Here is a 20385-nt window from a genome sequence, read left to right as displayed (position 1 = left end):
CCCTCTGCCTCTTAAAGAGCTCACTCTGTCCTCCCTGCAGCTTCTGAAACAAGGAAGCAGGCTCTGCTATCTCTATGGCACCTTGGTAAAAATCAGAGAAAGACTCACTCTTTTGGTGGCAGATCCCCCTTACTAAGCTAGAACATATGGCAAAATGACAGAACCCAAACCCAGCCCTACTCCCCCTCTACTGGACAGTGTATGTATTGCCAGACTACCCCGCAGTACCTGTGGCTCTACATGGAATAGAGCTGTTTCCTGTAGTCTTGAGATAAATACCCCTTAGCACTTTCTAACCAGAGACTGATTGGCCAGTGTGCACCTCCCTAGAGAGGACAATAGGCAAAGACTTCCTGGTGGCCCCAGGCTCAAGGACATGCAGTTATCTTCTAAAGTAGTGGTTCCCAGTCATGGCCTCACTTTGGATCACCTGAGGAGCTTTTATAACTCCCAATGACCATTTTACATGCCCGACTAGTTAAACCAGAGCTGTTGGGAGTGGGACGCAGCAATTAGTTTTCAAAGCTCCCCAATATGCAGCCAAGATTGAGAATCACTGTTAATGTAAGAACGTCCAAACCTGTAGAGAATTTTTATAAAAATTTTATTTGAGCCAAACAGAGGATATGCCTAGAAGCAAGATCTCAACAGACTGAGATAAATGCCTCCAAGAAATGAGTTTGTAGCTTCTTTTAAAGAGGGAACATAAGGAAGATGACATGAAGGTGGAAGAAAGCAAAGTGGAAATCGGATTGCAGGATAATTAACAAGATTATATGCTCTCTTGACAGAGTCGCCCTTTAGAAGAAGGGGTCTGAAAAGGGGCATTTCAAAGTTGTGTTAACCCAGATGCACTGAAACAATGGACAGAGCTGGCTTAAGGCAAAGATAAGCCTTTTACTAAAGAAGTTATACTCCTGGGGCGTGACTATGCCCCATGACCTGTCCAGTTAGGCATTTATGATCAGATCACCTTGTGAGGTTACTTTTTGTAGGATCCCTTTTTTGTCCGCACACTGATGTGAAATCATCCTGACTCTGAACCAACAATATAGGTGGGTGAACATCCCACCAAGATGTGTGTGTTTCGGCAGATGCCTTCTAGAGAGTTCTGCCCACCAATCTTCTCTACTCACCCTTCAGTGCCTAGCGGTGCCTGGCACAGAGCAGCCCTTAGAAATTGCTGAAATGATGCAAGGCAAGAAACAGTGAGGGGCCCAGGACCACTGCCGGAAGGGGCAGTGCTGTGCAGCAGACACAGGACAGTGGGAAAGGAGGCCATCTCTCTGTCTCTACTGCTAAGTGACACCTTTATCTTCTCTCCGTGGCCTCAGTTTCCTGCCTTTAAGTGACAGGAGTGGGGCAATTCCTTCAAACAAACGCTTATGCAGGAGGCCATCATTTTAAACAGATTCTCTCACTCTGCTCTTGTCTCACCCCACCTGCCCTCCTGCCAGCCTCAGAGGGACCTGGAGAGCTCTCAGAGTCCTGCGGAGCAGGGTTTGTAAACTTCAGGAAGGAGGGGACTCTAATGGCCCTCCCAGCTGAGACCCCATGGATCCCCCCATGCAGAGAAGTACTAGGAACGTGGTCTGAGGGCAGAGAGAAGCAAAGAGCTTCTTTGCTCCCCATCCCCATCCCCCACCATTCTCGAGTGCAGTCTGAACTGGCTCCTGACCTTTTCCCAGCTTTACTTCTGGGTTTAAGCCCAGAGCCTCTGTGGTTTTGTCCAATTCCAATGCTGATCCCCAGAAAAACAGGCGAAGTGACTTAATGTCATGGCGGGGGCGGAGGAGGGGGCGGACAGCTGCACAGAAAAAGCGCCTGAGGGAGGGGTAGAAGGGGTGATTTCTTAACCAAAATAAGTGTGAGTGGACCTAAACTAAATCTTCAGGGCATTTTCCTGCCTCTGGTTTGGAGGAAGTGGTCCAGGCTGCATTACTCACAGGACTTCATGATTGCTCAAGATCTTGTCAATGGCCACAGGACCTCACCTTGTGACCCTGATATCTATGTGAGATTTTCCAGCTCCAAATCCTCCCCACTCCTGAGCGGCCCCTGTTTCAGCCTGACCTAGCCTCAACCTGGCCCAAGAGGAAAGGAGCACAATTCTGTCATTCAGTGGTGTCTTGGATATACCCATCAAGTCAGTATTCCTCGTGAGGCTCCTGGCCTGAGTCTGGCCTGGGGCTCAGGACTGGGAGTGCAGGAGGGGCATTGGGCAGTCTAAGGGATACAGATAAGAGCCCTGGGGAAGTGCTTAGTGGCTCTTTCTGGTGTCAGGATCAGCACAGTTTCACAGAGGACTGGCTTGGCATGATCAGGCTTATGTAGTTCCAACAGAGTGGGAAAGGGAATTTAATAGAGAGGGAAGTACACATGCAATGGCACAGGAACACAGGAATGGGGTCTGTGCATGCATATATATAGTTGTATCTAGCATTAACAAGAATTAGCTCACAGAGGCAGACATTGAATGTTATGTCAAGATACTTATTCAAACCTTCTGAGGAATGGCTGAGGGCCAGAATAAGTGACTTGATGCTGAGTAAGACAGCTTTGTCACCATGGACTCTCTCCCTTCAGCTTGGTCATTTTATCCACCACATCCTGGTGAGTCCTTAATCTCTCCAATCCTCCCTTGCTCTCCATTGTCCAGACCCTGTCATCTCTAGCAAGGACTGCTTCAGTGGGCTCCCAGTGGACCCGCAGCCTATGGAACCTCTTCCCCTCCAGCTGCTAGAATTCATTACACATCAATATGACATTCGGGGATCAGTGGACGTAGGAGCACTATGAGAATTAGGGAGGGATCATAGTTGTTAAAAGCAGAGAGATTTTTGTTCACACGTTTTGTCTTCCAACTAAGATGATCCCACAGGACCCAGGCACAAAATCCCAGCCCCAGGCGCAAATGCCTAACAGGGCACATAGGTGATTTTCAGAGGCACAAAGGTTGGTTCTCACCATCTGATGCATTCATTGAGGGCTCTCAAGCCAGGAACTGTTCGTGTGATGGTTGAAATTTGGGTATTTAGAAAGACGTCATGGAAGAGCATGAGCTGTAGACACAGAGCCTTGGCTTTAGATCCCCACCTTGAAAATATTGTATGACTTTGGGCAAGTTATTTAACTTTTATGTGCATTATTTTCTTCCTCTGAAAAGCCATGATAATAGCACTTGACTCCAGGAATTTGAGAATTAAATGAGATATTAAATATAAAGCACCAATCTCAACCCTGAACACATAGTAGGCACCTAATAAATGGTAACAATTGCTGTGATTGCATTTCTGAGGCAATTTTTAGGATCTTGAGGCTAATCCCCGTAAAAGCTCAATTATACATTCACACTTTAGAATTATGCTAGTATGAAACAACTATGTCAAATAGCAGAGATTTACTACTCAGTGAACAGTTTTTGATTTTCTGTGTGCAGGCCCTGAACATTCTTATTCCTGTCACCTTATTAAAGCAGCAGAGAAAGTTAACATCCCTATCAAGCCTCTGTCTCCCTACTGATCCAGTCCCCTGAGGATCTGAAAACTGCGGAGGCTGTGCGGTCCTTCTAAAACACACCTGTCTTTCAGCAGTTGGAATCGTGAGCTCATCAACTGCCTCTTGAGCCCTTCTGGAGGGAATATCAGGCAGAGCAGAAGTCCCATTGGACAGGCTCTGGAGGGGTGCTTTGCCTGGTGGAGTCTCGGCCCGCCTCTCACCAAGTGCGCTGTCTCCCCAGGGCCTTGACAAGGCAGATCCGCCACTGAAGTCCTTGCTTTCCCTGCAGCCTCGTGGCGTGTCCTGCGCACCCCGACGAGCCCTCCCCAAGCAGAGGGCGGATCCGAGCCCGGGAACCGCCCACCCTCCGCCCCACCCTCCTCGCAGACCTCCTGCCTGCTGCGGGTGTGGGAGGAGAGACCAGCATGTCCGCTGGACTCGGATAGGGGACTGACAGCACCACGTGCACTCTGACCCAGCAGAGGGACAGCCAGGCCGCCCCCCACCCTCCCACTCCCGGCCCAGTGATTGATCAGCAGCCGTTACTGAGACTCTTAATGGTTCGCTTGGATGGGAATTAATTCTGGAATGGATAAATAATGCATTGAGGTTTATGTAGTCCAAGGCAAGCCAGCAGTCCGGAGCCAGGACGGAGCCCAGGGAGCCTCACGAGTGACGCCAGTGGCCATGGGAGCCCTTGCGGGGCATAAGGGGCAACTGATTGAGAAGAAGAAAAAAGGGAAGTGGATGACAGCATGATCGGCCCAGCAACACTGGTGGGGTGGCTGCAGGACCATGCTGAGCCCAAAGATCAGGCAAGCCAGGCGGGGTAAGTCCAACTTCGTAGGGAGAAACTGGGCATTGTGTGAGTAGGTCTCTTGGCCAATGTGTGTGTACACCTAGCCAGGTGCCATGCTGGGGTTTAGATGGGGCAGGACTGATGTCTCTTCCTAGTGAGGATTCTGGAGTCAGTAAGGTCATACCTGAAACTACAAAGGGACGATGGCCATCTTTGGGCCCTAGGAGGTGTGCAGGCTTTATACCCCATAGTCTGTTTCTGGGTGGCTCAAAGTGACCAGGTGACAACTTTGGGGAAATTTTGTTCCTTTACTAAAAAGGAAATGCTCGATGCTCAAGATGTGTCTTAGCAGCCAAGATAAAAGTGTTCTTCACTAGGGAAGCAATGCCCTAGCTTCTGGAGACAGCTGGGTCCAAGTGAGGGTCCTCATTCCAGTGGCCCAGGTGGCTCTGCAGAGCCTACAGTAGCTGCCACCGCTGGGTACAGGCAGCTGGGAGGCAGGCAAAAGCTCCTCTAGAGAACTCCCAGGAAGCTGCCAGGCCTGGAGATGAGGATGCCTGTGGAGGGAGCAGATGCAGAGAAAGTAAGAGGTGAGACTCAGAGAGCCTTTGCAGGAGAGTGATCCTGCAGTACTGAGCTAGTGCCCTGGCCACCCTGTGTCCCTGCAGAGTGTCCTGGAGACTGAGGACAAGTCCCAGGGCTAGGGACAGCCTCTTTCTGGACAGCAACTTCTTTGCTAGAGCAAGTGTCATTTTAGATGAGAACATCTGTCTCTTAAGAAAATAGAATGTCTTTTCAGGTGGTCAGTGTCTGTGGAGGGCTGAGCTTCCTTGTGAGCAATGAGCATGAGAATGGTAGTTTGAAGGTGGGGGGAACATCTGCCTGGAGAGCTTGGAAACAGTGCGAGTCTCACCTAGAGGAGGACCCTCCAGCCTCCTGTAAACTCACAAGGAGCACACACATCTCATCAGCATGTCGCAGACACATGGATGACTTTGGAGGGGAAGTTGGCCCTCCAGAATGTGGTCAGAGCCATTAGGACTTCTGCTTGGGGTGCTTGGGATAGAATGTAACCTATGGGCACCAATGGACAAAAGAGGGCCATGCATGGCTCTGCTGAGGGGTTGGGGGGCAATGTGGTGACCACCCAAAGGGTGGGCCAGGCCAAGCTCTCTGAGAGAACTTAGGTCAATCCTCCCACTCCTGTCTAATACACTAGCCACTGGCCACATGTGGCTATTGAGCACTTGTTATGTGGCTAGTCTAAATTAAGAAAAATATACACTAGAGTTTGATGACTTGCAAAAAAAATGCAAACTATCTCATTAATAATTATGTTATATTGATTACATGCTAAAATGACAATATTTTGTATATATTGAGTTAAATCAAATATATTATTAAAATTTTTTCACCTGTTTTTTCTTTTACTTTCTTTTAATGTAGCTACTAGAACTACTTATGTGGCTCACATGATATTTCTATTGGACAGTGGCAATCTAGAAAGAGATCAGTGCTTCAGTGAAGGGCTCTCAGGATACTTGCCTTTGAAAACCCAAACTTCTTATAAGCAATTGTTCTAAGTCATTGGTTCTCAATCAGGAATGATTTGCCCTCAAGGGACATTAGGCATTGTCTGGAGACATTCTTGGTGATACTGGCATCTAGTTGGTAGAGGCCAGAGATGCTGCTAAACATCCCACAATGCAGAGGACAGCCCTACGACAAAGAATTATCCGGCCTAAAATGTCATGAATGCAAGTGTTGAGAAACCCTTCTACTAGATGATATTATCTTGTAAGATATGTTAAAAGATGAAGTTTATGGTACTATTCATCAGATAGTAATAATATATATAATCACTTACCCACAAAAATGTATGATCGTAAACCATGACAAGAAGCATTATAAGAGCATAGACTGCAAATGAACGACAAGAGGAAGTAAGTGGTTCTTGAGCTGTAAGCTGAAGGCAAAGCTTGGTGGAGGGACGAGTCCACCTTCCAGGCAAAGAACAGCATGTGTAAGTACCATTGGAAGAGAGGGGCACAGGAGGCTGGAGCTGGGGGCAGGAAAGGGCAGAGGACACAGCACGAGGCTGGAGAACAGATCAAGAGTTGGATCACACAGGGTCAGGTTTGCAGCTTGTTAGGAAATAACTCTACCTAGGGACATTTCAGAAGAAATACAACCTAAATTATATATATGTGCCTTAAAGAAATTAGGCTCTGGCAGAAAGAACTTTCATTAAAATTCATCCTCCATTGAATCTTTTAGAAATTGGTCAGGATATGTGTTTTAAATATAGCAAGTTATACTTTGCAAATTCCAGTATCCGTTATCCAGACACTGCCTTGTCTAGACTGTTCCAGACAATACATATTCAATATACATTTCCAGGCTACACCACTGTGTGGATACAGTTGCTTTCTTGGATAGTTAATGAAATCTGCCCCAGTCAGCCAGCTCAGAAGCCTCTGTGGTCTGGCCAAAAGGCCACTCTGCAGATAGGGCTTCCCAGGGACCCTTTCCCAGGTCATGTTAGCTGTTAGCTTCCTGGCAGGTCCCCATTCAGCCCTGAATGAGCACACAATGGCTGCCATCACTCTAAAAGCCATCCTTGTGTCTCCTTCCCATGGAGGGGGAGATACCAGGATTGAGAATCTCCCAGGGAAAACCCTAATGTCACTTACCTGCATATAGAACTAAGGTTGATCAACTGTTGTATCCTGGCTGGGTTCAACCTCCAAAAGGAGTTAGAGGCAGATGTTGTCAACACACACACAGACAGACTCTCTCTTTCTCTCTCTCTTTCTCTCTCTCTCGATGACCAACTAATTCAAAAAAGTAGGAAGGCACCTAAACCAGCTAGAAATGGCTCAGAAATAGATCAGTAAATTCAAATAGTGTGCTTGGGTTTAAGTGTATGACACAATTTAAATTGATTTCAGGAAAGTGGTCTAGATTGGTTTACACCAGCTCAAACTGGTCATTAATACTGTAGATGTTTGTAGCTTGGCATTGCCTCCTTGGAACCAGTACAAACCACCCTAGCTATTCATGGCCAATTGATGCCAGGCCAAGCCATTTGGAACCAGGCATGGCTGGCCCTGCCCTACTCAGCTCCCACCTGGCTCAGAGGGTCCTTTCCTCACACCACCACCACCACCCACAACCCTTCTGCACACTCTTCCTCCACTGAGCTCCATTGCTTTATTTTCAGAATGGGAGCAAAGAGATAGCTCACCACTGCCCGTGCCAATTTTCCCAGAAGAAAAATAGAATAAATTCATTAAAGCTTCATGAATTTATTCCATATACAGTAGAGAATCACCAGTCTATATGCTCTGTGACACTCTAAAAGTTGCAATTTATTTTTCAAGATAGAAAATAAAAACAGAAGATAAGTGCCTTCTCTCCTGGGAGCAGTGTGTGTAGTTCTCCAGGGTGAGCAAGGGCAGTGAAGCCCCAGGCCACACCCTGAGCCCGCCACCACCACCCACCCTCCATGAGCCATCCTCTCTGCTCACTCCACCCCTAGGGGCACCTGATTCATCCCTGTTTCTCCAGGCCATATCAGAACAGAGCCCCCAAATACTTGACCCTGTTGCTACCCCAGCCAGATGGGACTGCTCCCCTTTCTGAAATCCCATTCTCACAGGAGGGGGAGATTTTTTTTTCCCCAAAGATTTATGTATTTCCCCAATCTTTTTTATTATTTTTTAAGTTACATGTGACATTCAATATATATTCCTAACAGTCTTGACTGAGGCCTCCTCTGTGCCCATTAGGACCACCCAGAATAAAGTTTTATTGCTCCGACCTTGCCCTCCTCCTCAAGGATGAAGTATGGGAGGCAGCCCTGTCTCTTTACTTCTCAAAGAGCTCTTGCCTCTGCCTTTGTCACTCATCCTCATGTCATCATTGTACTCAAGCCAGTATCATCTCTAACCTAGACTATGGAAGTAGGACTCTGCCACACCCCACCTACACCATCTATTCTCCAATCCAAAGCCAGAGCTATCTTTTCAAATGTAAATCCAGCCATGCACCCACCTTCAACCTCAACTGGGAATTCTTCAGTGACTTCCTCAGTACTCTTTGTGTTAAAATTCAAAGCTCTTACCATGGCCCATGAGGCCCCTCATACAGTCCAGCCACTGGCCAAATGGCCAAATCTCTCACTTCCTCTCCTTCTTCAAGCCCCAGCCACACTGGCCTTCTTTCTGTTGCTCAACTGTTGCATAGACCTCCTTCCACAGAGCCTTAGCTCACTTTCCTTCCCTTGCCTGAAATATCTCTCTCTCTCTCTCTCTCTCTCTCTCTCTCTCTCACACACACACACACACACTCCTTAATTTTGACTCACCCTCCAGTTCTCAGCTCAGATGTTATCAGCCGAGGAAGCCCTCCCACACACCTCAGCCTAAACTGGGTCCTCAGTTCCCTGCTTTCTTTTTCTTAATAGCATTTACCTTGGATTAATTATAGTGGTACGCTCTTAAGTGGATTTATCTGGTGAATATCTGTCACTCCACTGGACTGTGAGCTCCATGAGGGCAGGGACTTCAATGCCAGGCATCTGGTGGGCACTCAATACATACATTTTAAATGAATGAATAGTAGAAAAGTATTAGCCTGAGAGACTGAAGCACTGTCTCTCCCCTAACTTGCCCAGGTCTTTAGGAAAGTTGGCCCCTTCCTTGACTGATTTACATGTTACGAATATTTCCCCAATTTCTTGCTTGCCTTTTACTTTTATGTTAGAGTTTTTTCCCCCCAGATACATATAAGCTTTTAATTTCTATGTCGTCAATCTATCAGTATTTTCTTTTAGAGTTTCTACCCTTGTTTAAAATATTTCAAGATAAAATTGATCTTTGCTCTTAAGGAATCTCCTGCATTTAGAGGAAATTATTAGACTGATGAGCAAAGCTGTAGCAGCTTTAGTTCTCTTCCTTAGCAGGAATATCAATGCCTTGGAAGCCTTAATGAATGTGCAGAGGCTGGTCCATACTTTGGAATAGAGGAGAAAGCTCTATGAGTGAGATAAAGTACTTTTGGTGGCCTTATTGTTCTTGATTTTCCCACAAGAAAGTAAACCAATATTTATTGTGTGCTGTCCTCCATGCTCCAGGCATTTCCATTGTACTTATTTAATTCTCATAACTACTGTATGATGAGGCATCAGTATTCCCATTTTAACAGATGTGGAGGGGGAATCATGGGTGACCTGCCAACAAGTGGTGGAATTTATATTCATGTCTGTCTTATGCTGAGACCTTTGAGCTCTCTCCCTAACCCAACACAGAGATTCACACTATCCAAAGACTGTTGCACATGGCCTGCATGTCTCCAGGGAGCTATAGGTTCTCTGAGTAATAAGATGCAGTGATATTTTTAAGAAAGTGCCCATCACCTATGAACACATGGAGATCAGGTTTAGACAACTGTTAGAATATTTAAGGTTGAATTATTAATATGTAGTAGGAAATTAAGCAAATGAAAAAACAAGGCAATTATGAACTCCAAGGGAAACAAAAAGTGATCCATGAATGGAAAAATTATTATAGTACACTATATGGCTCAACTGGGACTAGCAATTACATAGTACTAATAATGCAAATTATGCATATTGATCAAGCTAAAATTACAATATAACTATATTGAGAGGGTGGGGAGGGTGCTTATGTATGGTGGAGGCAGGGGAGTAAAATAAATAAAATCCTCACCTTCCATAGTGAAAAGTCAAACAGGTAATACTTAAAAGGGAATAATCAAGAAGGGATGTGGCATAAAAACAGACATATAGATCAATGAAACAGAATACAAAGCCCAGAAATAAAACCATACATATATGGTCAAATAATTTATGACAAAAGAGCGAAGAATATACAATGAGGAAAGGATAGTCTCTTCAATAAATGGTGTTGGGAAAACTGGGCGACCGCATGCAATAGAATGAAGCTGGATCCTTTTCTTATACTATACACAAAAATCAACTCAAAATTAATTAAAGACTTGAATGTAAGACCTGAAACTATAAAACTCCTAAAAGAAAACATAGGGAATGAGCTTCTTGAAATCAGTCTTAGTGATGATGATCTTTTTGAATTTAACACCAAAAGCAAAGGCAACAAAAGCAAAAATAAACAAGTGGGACTGCATCAAACTAAAAACCTGCACAATAAAGGAAACCATCAACAAAATGAAAAGAAAACCTATCAAATAGGAGAAAATATTTGCAAATCATATATCTGATAAGGAATTAATATCCAAAATATATAAAGAACTCACACGACACAACTTAATAGCCACCCCCCACAAAGTCCAACTTAAAAATAGACAGAGGAACTGAACAGACAGTTTTCAAAGAAGAAATGGCCAACAGGTACATGAAAAGGTGCTCAACATCACTAATCATCGAGGAAATGCAAATTAACCACATGTGATATCACCTCACACCCGTTAGAATGGCTATCATCAAAAAGAGAAGGGAAAACAAATGTTGGCTAAGATGTGGAGAAAAGGAATCCTGGTGCACTATTGATGGGATTACAAATTGGTGCAACCACTATGGAAAACAGTGGAAAGCCACTATGGACCTATCATATGATTCGGCAATCCCACTTCTGGGTCTACATCCAAAGAAAATGAAAACATTATATCAAAGGGATAGCTGCACTCCCATGGTCACTGCACCATCATTCACAATAACCATGATCTGGGAACAACCTAAATGTCCATCGGTGGATAAATGGATAAAGAAGATATGGTATATATTACATAGTGTGTGTGTATAACATTTATACAATAATATACATTAATATGTAGTATATATTTTATATATAGATAATATACAGTTGAGCCTTGAACAACAGAAGGAGTTTGGGGCACTGACCACCCCCCTGCAAAGTTGAAAATTTGTGTATAACTTTTGACTTCCCAAAACCTTAACTGTTAATATCCTACTGTTGACTGGCAGCCTTATTGATAATATAAAGTTAATTAACACATATTTTATATGTTATATGTATTTTATACGGTATTTTTACAATAATAAACTAGAAAAGAGAAAACGTTATTTAGAAAATCACAAAGAATACACTGACAGTACTGTATGTATGTATTGAAAAAAATCTGCATATAACTGCACCCATGCAATTCAAACCTGTGTTGTTCAAGGGTCAACTGTATATATATTATATAATATGTTTTTTTATATATGCACAATGGAATCTTATTCATCCATGAGGAAGAAGTAAATCCTGCCATTTGTGACAGACAGCATGGATGGGCCTTGAGGGCATTATGCTAAATGAAATAAGCCAAACAGAGAAAGACAAATACTGTATGGTATCATTTACACAGGGAATCTAAAAACAAAATGAAAGGCAAACTCATGGAAATGGAGAGTAGAAAAGTTGTTATCTGGGAACGGGGCAGGGGTTCGGGGGGCAGGGGGAGAATAGGGAACATTTGGTAAAAGGGTACAAACTTTCAGCTATAAGATGAATAAGGTCTGAGGATCTAATGATGTAAAACTGGTGACATATTTGATGACATTGTGTTGTATAAATGAAATTTGCTAAGAGAGTAGAATTTAAATGTTCTCGGAAAAAAAGACAAATATGTGAGATGATGAATGTGTTAATTGACTAGATGGTAAGGAATCAAGAAGGAAAAAAGTAGCAATAAATAAATACTATTTAGAAATGTGGAGGTAAATAGCAAAGGAACCAACTAAAATGGTTGAAAGTGGCTGCCTTTGGAGATGAGGAATGAAGCAGGTAAAAGGACAGGAGACTGCCAGGTTTCACCCCAGGGCTTGCAGGACTACTTGAGATGTGGTTGAGGAGTGATAGCCTAGAGCTCATGTAACCTGTTGCCAGTTCAAACTGGAAGATTGTTCAGAAGGAAGTTTCTGCTCTTAAGGAGTGACAGAGGGGTTCACAGACCTCCTTTGACTGCTGAGTTCTAAATGGTATGGCCTTCTAGGATATGCCCATGCTGCCCCTGCCCAGGCTTGCTGGGTACTCTGAGGGCTCCCTAAGACGGGCCACCTCCAGGGCCCGGAGAGAGGAATAGCAAAGGAACAGTAACCTACTTAGTTGATACAGCATCTGACTTTGCCTAAAATTCAGAGAGAGAATCCCGGGCTCGGAGATGGGTTAGTGAGGTATGCCAGGTGGGTGGTGGTCCCCTTATTTCAGGTCAGACATGGCTCCACTGCTCAGAGCTGATACCTTCCCAGGGGGCTCCAGTCCCCAAGTCTGGATGTCCTCTGTCACTTGCCGGGCCTTCTACTCCACACAGACAACTGAGCTCTCTCCTCTCTCTCCCTTTCAGAACTGAAATGAAATTGCAGAGGTCCTCAGATAACCAAAATATCTAGGACAAGTCCCAGGGACCTGATTAGAGGAAATAAAAATTCGTGATTCGGGGATCTCTGAACAACAGGGGCCTCACAGAACGATGCACCTTGATTTTTTAAATACTGTTTATTCTAGGATTTCATTGTTTATTTCTAATATATTTTTTTATTTTTTAATAGAAGCATAATTTACATAGAGTAGAAGACACAAATCAATGACTCCCCCTAGATCAAGAATTAGAGCATTTCCTTTAACTCCAGAAAGTTCCCTCCTGTCTCTCCCCAGCCCCTCCTCCAACCAAACTCTCAGACTTCTGATTTCCGTCACTGTAGAGTAGTGTTGCCTGATCTTCAGTTTCATATGAATGGAATCATATGGTATGACTCTCACTGCTAACATTCTACAGAGAAGGAAGAACAGTGAGAAGGTAGCTAGTGAGTGTTTAGGATGTGCTGGATGTGTGCTGGACACTATTTACATGCCTATATCCAGTTTTAATCCTTATACCAATACTGAGACAAGGCAGAAAGTGGAGGCAGAATAATTTATGTAAAATGCTCAAAATCACACTACTAAGATCAGAAGCAGCTTAAACACAGGACACAGGTCTGAGAAGCTTTTATCCTCAAATATAGACCTGTCCAGAGGCCGGAGGAGGCCACTTGGTGTCACTGAGCAGCTTAGGCCCCAGTGATACAAGATGTCTGATTCCTCACAAGCACCTCTTTCTATGGGCAGGTGTTCACAACACTGTCACCAGATTCAGGGACAGAAACAAAAGGTGGGGTTATGTCACCCACTCTGTCCTGGTTCACCTCAGATTTGTTCATCTGAAAGTCAGCCAGGCCAAGCAGCAGGTTAGTGGGAGAGGAGGGGGGAGTCAGGATTAGATGGGATGAAAAGGGTGGACAGCTGTGCAGGTGTCCTCATTAGGGGGTGCCTACAGTGTTGGCCCTTGGTGCCAAGGTGTGTAGTGGGCCTAGCCTCATCTACCTGGTGATACTGAGGAATCTCAGCTTTGGCTGCTGTTTTATTTCAACCTGCTGCATTTCTGACACAATTAGTCATCTTGAACTGCAGACTTAAGATATCTTCATCTCCTGCTTGCATTTAGAGTCAGACACATATATAATCACTTATGAACTGATCAGATATGTAATAATAGCAGTAACCATAGCTTATGCCTATTGAACTTAGGTAACCATGTTTTAGAACAAACACAGCTCATGAAGTAACTTTATTTGTGCCCTCTACTGTGCCAGGGGCCGGACCTTCCCCTGTCCCTGCCTAGCAAGGCTCTGTGACAACCCCAGGCACTCTTATATAATGAAATGCCCTAGAGTTGCTTTCATTTACAAAATACAAGACTAGTTCAATATTTCTACATCCATCCTAAGGCCTCATAAGTGATTTTTACCTGCCTCTTTGAAAGTGTGCTTCTTGCTCTGGCTCTCACTTCAGAATGTCACATCTCTGTCTTGGTGCTGTGTTGGAGCTTCCGTTTTCGTGTCCCATTATACATGTGTATAATCTCCTTTAATTCTCAAAAGACCCCTGTTGAGAAAGTGAACACTGTTGCCCATTTTCAGATGGAAAAACTAAGTCCCAGAGAGATTAAAGAACTTGCCGGCCAGGAACAGTGTCCAGCTAGGAGTGGCGGTGCTGGGATTTAAAACCCAAAGGTTGTTGAACATCATTGTGCACTTCCTTGTTCACACACCAGGCCCTATCTAGGCATCAGGAGAGGAAAACCATTGCAAGGGAGAAAGTCTCATGAGTCAAGACCCAGAGGCACATATGCAAGGGATACTGTTAGCCCCTGGGTGTGGCTGCAATGCAAGAAGACACTGGTGGGGAAAAGGTGATGCGGCAAGGGGAACAGACCCAGCCCACATCTAAGTAGGGCTTTAAGCAGGGGAGTGGCATGGCTATACAGAGCGTTAGACAATGATGCTTGCCACAAGGTGGGCAGCGGGTCTGCAGGGGGTGACAGGTCAGAGAGAGAGCGGACGTGCTGTGGGAGTGATGGTGTTTCCCATCTACCATCCACAGAGGGCATGAGGGGACAAGGGGACATCATCAGAGCACATCTCCTGGGAGCTTTCAGTGGCTGCCAGCCAGGTTCTCCTGCCTCTGGACATTTCCCCCGTCCCTAGACTGCCAGTCAATCTGCTGCTGCCTGAGGCCCATGTACCAGGAGATGAAGGTGGCAGTTTGTGTCCTGGAGAAATGCACTGAGGACCCAAACCTCCTCCCTCCTCCTGCCTCTACTCTCAGATACCAGCTGATGGAAAAACTGAGTTCTTTCCATGGAAGATGCCCAAAGTTCATAACACCAGCACTCTTAGACACTTGGGACATAAAGCACTACCAGGTGCTGGACCAGAAGAGCCCAGGCTGAACTACCAGCCACAAAGAAGTGGAGAATTAGCCATGATGTTATTGTTTGAAGATGGGAATAAATGACTTATTTGCAAGACAGGCTTGAACTGGGTTAGGCCTGGGCCAGGAGGCTGCTTTGAGCTCCCTCAGCAAGACAGTCAGAGACCTGCCCTGACTCTGCCAAAACATCAACAGCCTCAATGATTACTTAACTAAGAGTGGAGAATGTATTGATCAAAGCTAATGGCTCGTAGGCAGGCAGAAATGAAATTTATCATCGATATTGAATTACATCAACTCCACCAATCCGAGGCTCCTGGTGAATAGCCTGCTAATCTGAACAGGAGCAGAGGCGGCAAGCTGGGAGCCAGCTGCTTCTGGACAAGGTCCAGTAGAGCCTAGAAGTGGGGAGAGGGGCTTCCAAGGGGCTCAGCCTGCAGCAACAAGAAGCAGAACTAACCACCATCCATTTGGTGCTGCTCCATTTACCAAAGCACTTTCAAAGTGTCATTCATTTCATCTTCACTATAGGCTAGGAAGTAGGTAGAGTTTGTGTTTTGCTCTCATTTTACACGGAAACCTGGAGCTCCAGGATAAAGGGCCTCAGGCCTCCAAATCCTGTGCCGCTTCCTTGACCTCACACGGCCTCTCCGTCCGTACCCACTGCCATACTAGGAAAAAATTTAACTACAGTTCTGTGTTTTGAGTCTTCTGCCAGTCACTTCTCTGCTACAAGAACAGAAACAGTGATCTTGTGCCCTCGAGCCTTTTTATCATGCAGAAACAGGCCATGGGTGGGAGAAATCCTGGAGGCAGATTTCTTCCAAACCCAGATTACCTACAGAGGTGCAGGTCTCTTAGATTTGGTCTTTCCCATCTTCTTAGAGATTCCTGTCTCACGTTCCTTCATTTTCGGCAAACATTTATTGAGAGGCTTTGTACTACATTCTAGGGATTCAAGAGTGAGGAGGGCACCTTCTAGGGCCATAACAAGAGCATAAATCAGTACAGCATATAGAGGCTCACTTCCAGCCAGAGGTGAGTGCACAGTTACAGGGGCGGCATAAAGGATGGAAGTCAACTCTTCTGCTTGGGAACCTGCTGGAGGAGCCTTCATACCATAGGAAACAGCTAAGCTGATGCTTAAGGCTCATCAGTCTAGCAAGCACAGAAATGCAGGTGTATGGCACAAAATGGCCCATGTGGGGACCAGTTGTGATTTGGAAAGAGTGAGGTGTGTGGTATGAGTGGGAAATTAAGCTGGAGACCTGGCCGCACACAGGCTCACAGAGGCCTCCTCGTCCTTCGACTTCATACCCATGTCAGTGATGGCTAGAGCTGTCTTTGCCCTAAAAAAGGGCACAGTTTCTTCCAGTTAGATGCAACAAGAGGGACCCCACCGTGGGATGATGGTTGGAGGTCTAGCCTGTGAATAGAAGTTAGAGGAAGTCCATCAGCTTTTCTTTCTCAGAAGAAGGGGCTTTTCATTAGTTTTGTTGGGGAGGGGTCAGGATATGATCTGTTCTAGGGCCGGGAGAGTTAGGGTTAAGGGCCTGGGTGCCAGACTTCCTGGCTTTGACCCCACGCTCTCGCACCCTGCACAGTCTTCCTATAACCCCTGCTGGGCAAACCCCTTCTCTACCTAATCTTTCACTGTGAGAAGAAGAAAGCTTTTCCTCTCCCTTCTTAAGTCTTGAGCCTGAGGCCTGCAAATTAAATTTATAAAACACAGATTAACAGAAAGATATATCAATTTTATTGATTTTGGGGCAGGGGAGACTACAGAAAAGGGATAAAACCCCAAAGAGTCAGTTAAAGCTGGAGGCAGCAAATTGTAGGAAGGTGATCAGGAAATATTTGGTAAATAGGAGTGGTTTAGTAAAGTTTGTTATGCAGACTCAATTCTGACTCCAATAATATGAATGTGTCCTCTTCCTGGTACAGGAGTAGGAGGTACCTTTACAAAGGGAAATTTATACCCTACTTTTAGGAAGAAGGAGGAAGGGAAGAGAACTCCTCCTGTATTTGCTGTTTCTCAATTGCCAGCAGCTAAAAATAATCAATATACCAAAGTCACATATTTTGGAGTGGCATAACTTGATCCGTCTAATGGCTCACTCCATTCTTTCATCCAGCTTCAGCTTCACCACTGACCTCCCAGTCTCCCTGCCTGACTTTCTTGCTGCTGTCTTCACGCTGCCATTTCCCCCTTATACTTGCCGTGATTACGGTCTCTTGTATTTGGGTGTCTCTGTTCCCTTTTTACCTCTGCTAGGGTAGGCATGTGCCTTTCATCTCCATACCCCAGTGGCTAGCACATGGTGGATGCACAAGAGGCCCCTTAAACTCCATGAGTAAATAAATGAACTCTAGATCCAGTCAAATTTGGAGGTGTTCACTGCATGGAAGTACAGTTCGGGTGTCTGTACCCTCTTGCAGAAGACCAGTACCAGCTGAGCCAGGAGGCAGACCTAGGAAGAGCCAATAAAAATAACTCTTAAGAATGTGATATTTTATAATAATATTTTTAAATCTCTAAAATAATCATTATGAAAAAATACCAAAGTTTCTAGACTACCTTACCATTATTTTAGAATTAGTACTTTTTCTTATGGTTGTGCCCTTATTGTCTTTCATCCTAAAGGCCCTAAAGTGAGACCCAGTAGGAGGGCCTGGCTGGTTACCCTTCAGATGGGGCACCCAGCACAAAACAAATCGCCAAGTGGAGCACAGAAAGAAGCTAAGTAACAAGTTAAAATATATATAAATATAAAAGGTAGAGGGCACTGAGGAACCATCATGTAATAAATCATCTGAGGCTCGTACAGTATTCCCAGGACAACATGGGAACCTGACCAGGCCCCCTCGTCCTCGGCTGCAAATTGCATTAAGTTGATGAAACCATTTTGTCCACATACAACCCCCGCCCCCCCAGAGTGCCCCTTCCATTACCTCACCTCTTTCTTCTCAATCAATCTTTCAGCCTCAATACTTACCCTTTAAATCAATTCAGCTCTGAGAGCCATCTTGCTATTTCCCAGCCCAGCTTTCAAATCCCATTGACTTTTATAAATCAATTGTGTTTTAGTCCATGCACAGCCTCTCCTCTGTGCTCTGGGGCTGCACTTACAGAGCTGCTGATGGAAAAACACCCCTGGCCTGCTGCAGGGTGCCTAACCCCAGTATGCACTGTGCCCGGCCAGACACCCCAGTGGCTTCCCAAGGCCAGTGATGCCACAACCTATTCAACAGGCCCTGAAAACAACTAGGTATGTTAGGTGGGGTTCTCCTAAGTAGACTCTGAGATAAGGATTTTCATGCAATAATTTCTTAAAGAGGTGCCCCCCACGGGATACCGATAAGGAGTTGGAGGAGCTGGACAGAAGAAGAGAGCCAAGCTGGGGTTCAAAGCCTGATAAAGAGAACTTTGAAGTGTGACTTCCACCTCTTTACCCCTATGAGTAGTTTCTGACTGGAAATCAGGCTGCAGGGGCTTTCAGGTTCCCACACCCAGGAGTCTTGGCCAAGGGCTAAGGGATAGGGGAGGCATGTAAATTTCCAGGCACTTCCAGTTCTCTCAGTGCCTACTCAAAATGGGCTCCAATAGCCCACGGACAGTCTTTCAAATCACCCAGCAGTCCTGAAAAACCACCCAGGGTAAGCTGTTCAAAGTAAAAGGGGACTGGGAAAGGGGCATAAAAACAAGAAAAAGGAATTTAAGGGTATTTGGGCAGAGCTCAATTCACTGTGTAAGGTGTCTGTGAGTGTTCTCAGCAATTTCTAAGCTAAAGCAGCTCCAGGTCCTCTCATTGCACACTGGGTGAGTGAGTGACTGCATACCCTCACTGTGCCCCCTCCTTATTCGAGATGTGGTAGAGTAGACAAGCTAAAGTGGACCCAGGTCCACCGGAGAGGCTCATCTACAGAGAGGGGCTCCCTGACCTGGTCCCTCCGGAAGGGCCATGGGTGGGCTTAGGCCATGCTTCCATGAAGCATCATCTGTTCAGCCTGGAAGCTCTGAGCAGGCAGAGGCTGCTTTGTGTTGCGGTCCACAGCCTAGTGTGGTGCTTGACGCAGATTATTACCTACAAACATTTATCAAACTTCTGATATTTTAATTGCTACTTTAGATCTCCTAAGGGATCCAGCACGATTCCCTTTTAAAGTTTTTATTTTGACTTACATAAGTAACACTGCATTTCCTCCCTGTAAAAAATGCTCTATACTACAGCTCAGTCCTCCCCTTTATGAATGTCACCACCGTTACAGTTGTGACATGTTCCTTCTGTGCGAATACACGTCCCACTGAAAATGCATGATGACATTTTTTGTTTAGGTGTTGTCTTTTTCTTCCTTTTTTATATAGTTTTATATTTTGTGCATTGTTCTGCAGCTCGCTTTTTTCCACCACTATAATAGAATTGATGTAAATGTTAAAGCAGCAAAAGAGAGATGGGAGGGTTTGGGGTACATCTTTAAAAAGGTAGCGAGGAAAGGCCTCACTGAGAAAATGGCATTTGAGTGGAGAACGAAGAGGCTGAGAGGAAGTGTTGCAGGGCAGGGGACAAGAGCAGGTGCAGAGCCAGGTGGCGGATGCATGGCTGTCCTGTTTGAGGGACTGCAGGGACCAGCGTGGCCAGGACTGGGGAAGCATGAGGAGATCCAAGAGGTCACATTAATGTAGGAAGAAGGCAAGAGAACTAAAATGTCAAATCAAGCTATATTCAGAGACTGCAATGTGCTGATCAGCCCTACAGATGGACCACAAGGAAACCTGTAGAACAAAGGAAAATTTCTGCTGGGTTTGCTAAGAAACCGAAATGGAGTCTTTAAGTCAGCCTTACATAAAATAAAATCATTCATTCCCTAGGGCTAAAATAATGGGGAATTTAGGGATCAAAGGCTGGGAACTGCCAGCAGGCCTTTCATGCTATATACTCTTAACTTTTTCACTACATATTGTAATCCTTTCTCACTGTATGCCCATATCATCAAAGGAAAATGGGTAAACTGAGTCTTTAAACTATAATTCACAGAAACTGAGAATGATGTATAAACTGGCTTCCCCAGCACTCCCTGCTCTTTTTTTCTGTTTTGGCTTTTTGTCTTTGCTTTCTTTCGTCTTTGCTTTTTATTCTATAGAGTGTTGTCCCTTCTCTAATAAACTTTCCTTTTGACTCTGACTCCGGCGTGCATTTGAATTCTTTCTTTCTTACTCTCAGCCAAGAACTCTCTCGATGCAGTCCTTGAGTTCCCCCTACTCAGAGGAATTTCCCCTGTCCTGCATCATGTTGGCCCAGTCCTGAGGACCCTTGTAGACTGTAGTAATGG

At 45.1% G+C, this 20385-nt stretch overlaps 1 protein-coding gene across 10 annotated transcripts in view; it reads left to right on the top strand.

Moving 5' to 3' along the window:
* Positions 1-20385, top strand: part of ARHGAP22 (Rho GTPase activating protein 22) — a 186794-nt gene that overhangs the window by 33924 nt on the left and 132485 nt on the right. For 2 of the 10 annotated variants that reach the window (XM_039872340.1, XM_039872341.1), the window contains exon 2: positions 3440-4327. The exons of the other annotated variants lie outside the window; for them this stretch is intronic. In XM_039872340.1, the coding sequence (XP_039728274.1) occupies positions 4294-4327 (34 nt within the window). In that variant the 5' untranslated portion in view covers positions 3440-4293. The remainder of the gene's footprint in view (positions 1-3439; positions 4328-20385) is intronic. 10 annotated transcript variants of the gene reach the window in all.

The sequence above is a fragment of the Pteropus medius genome, unplaced genomic scaffold (assembly GCF_902729225.1).
Source record: "Pteropus medius unplaced genomic scaffold, Ma_sr-lr_union100, whole genome shotgun sequence".
Lineage (NCBI taxonomy): Eukaryota > Metazoa > Chordata > Mammalia > Chiroptera > Pteropodidae > Pteropus > Pteropus medius.
Note: the sequence above shows the minus strand (reverse complement) of the source record. Positions and strands in the feature narration are given on the sequence as shown.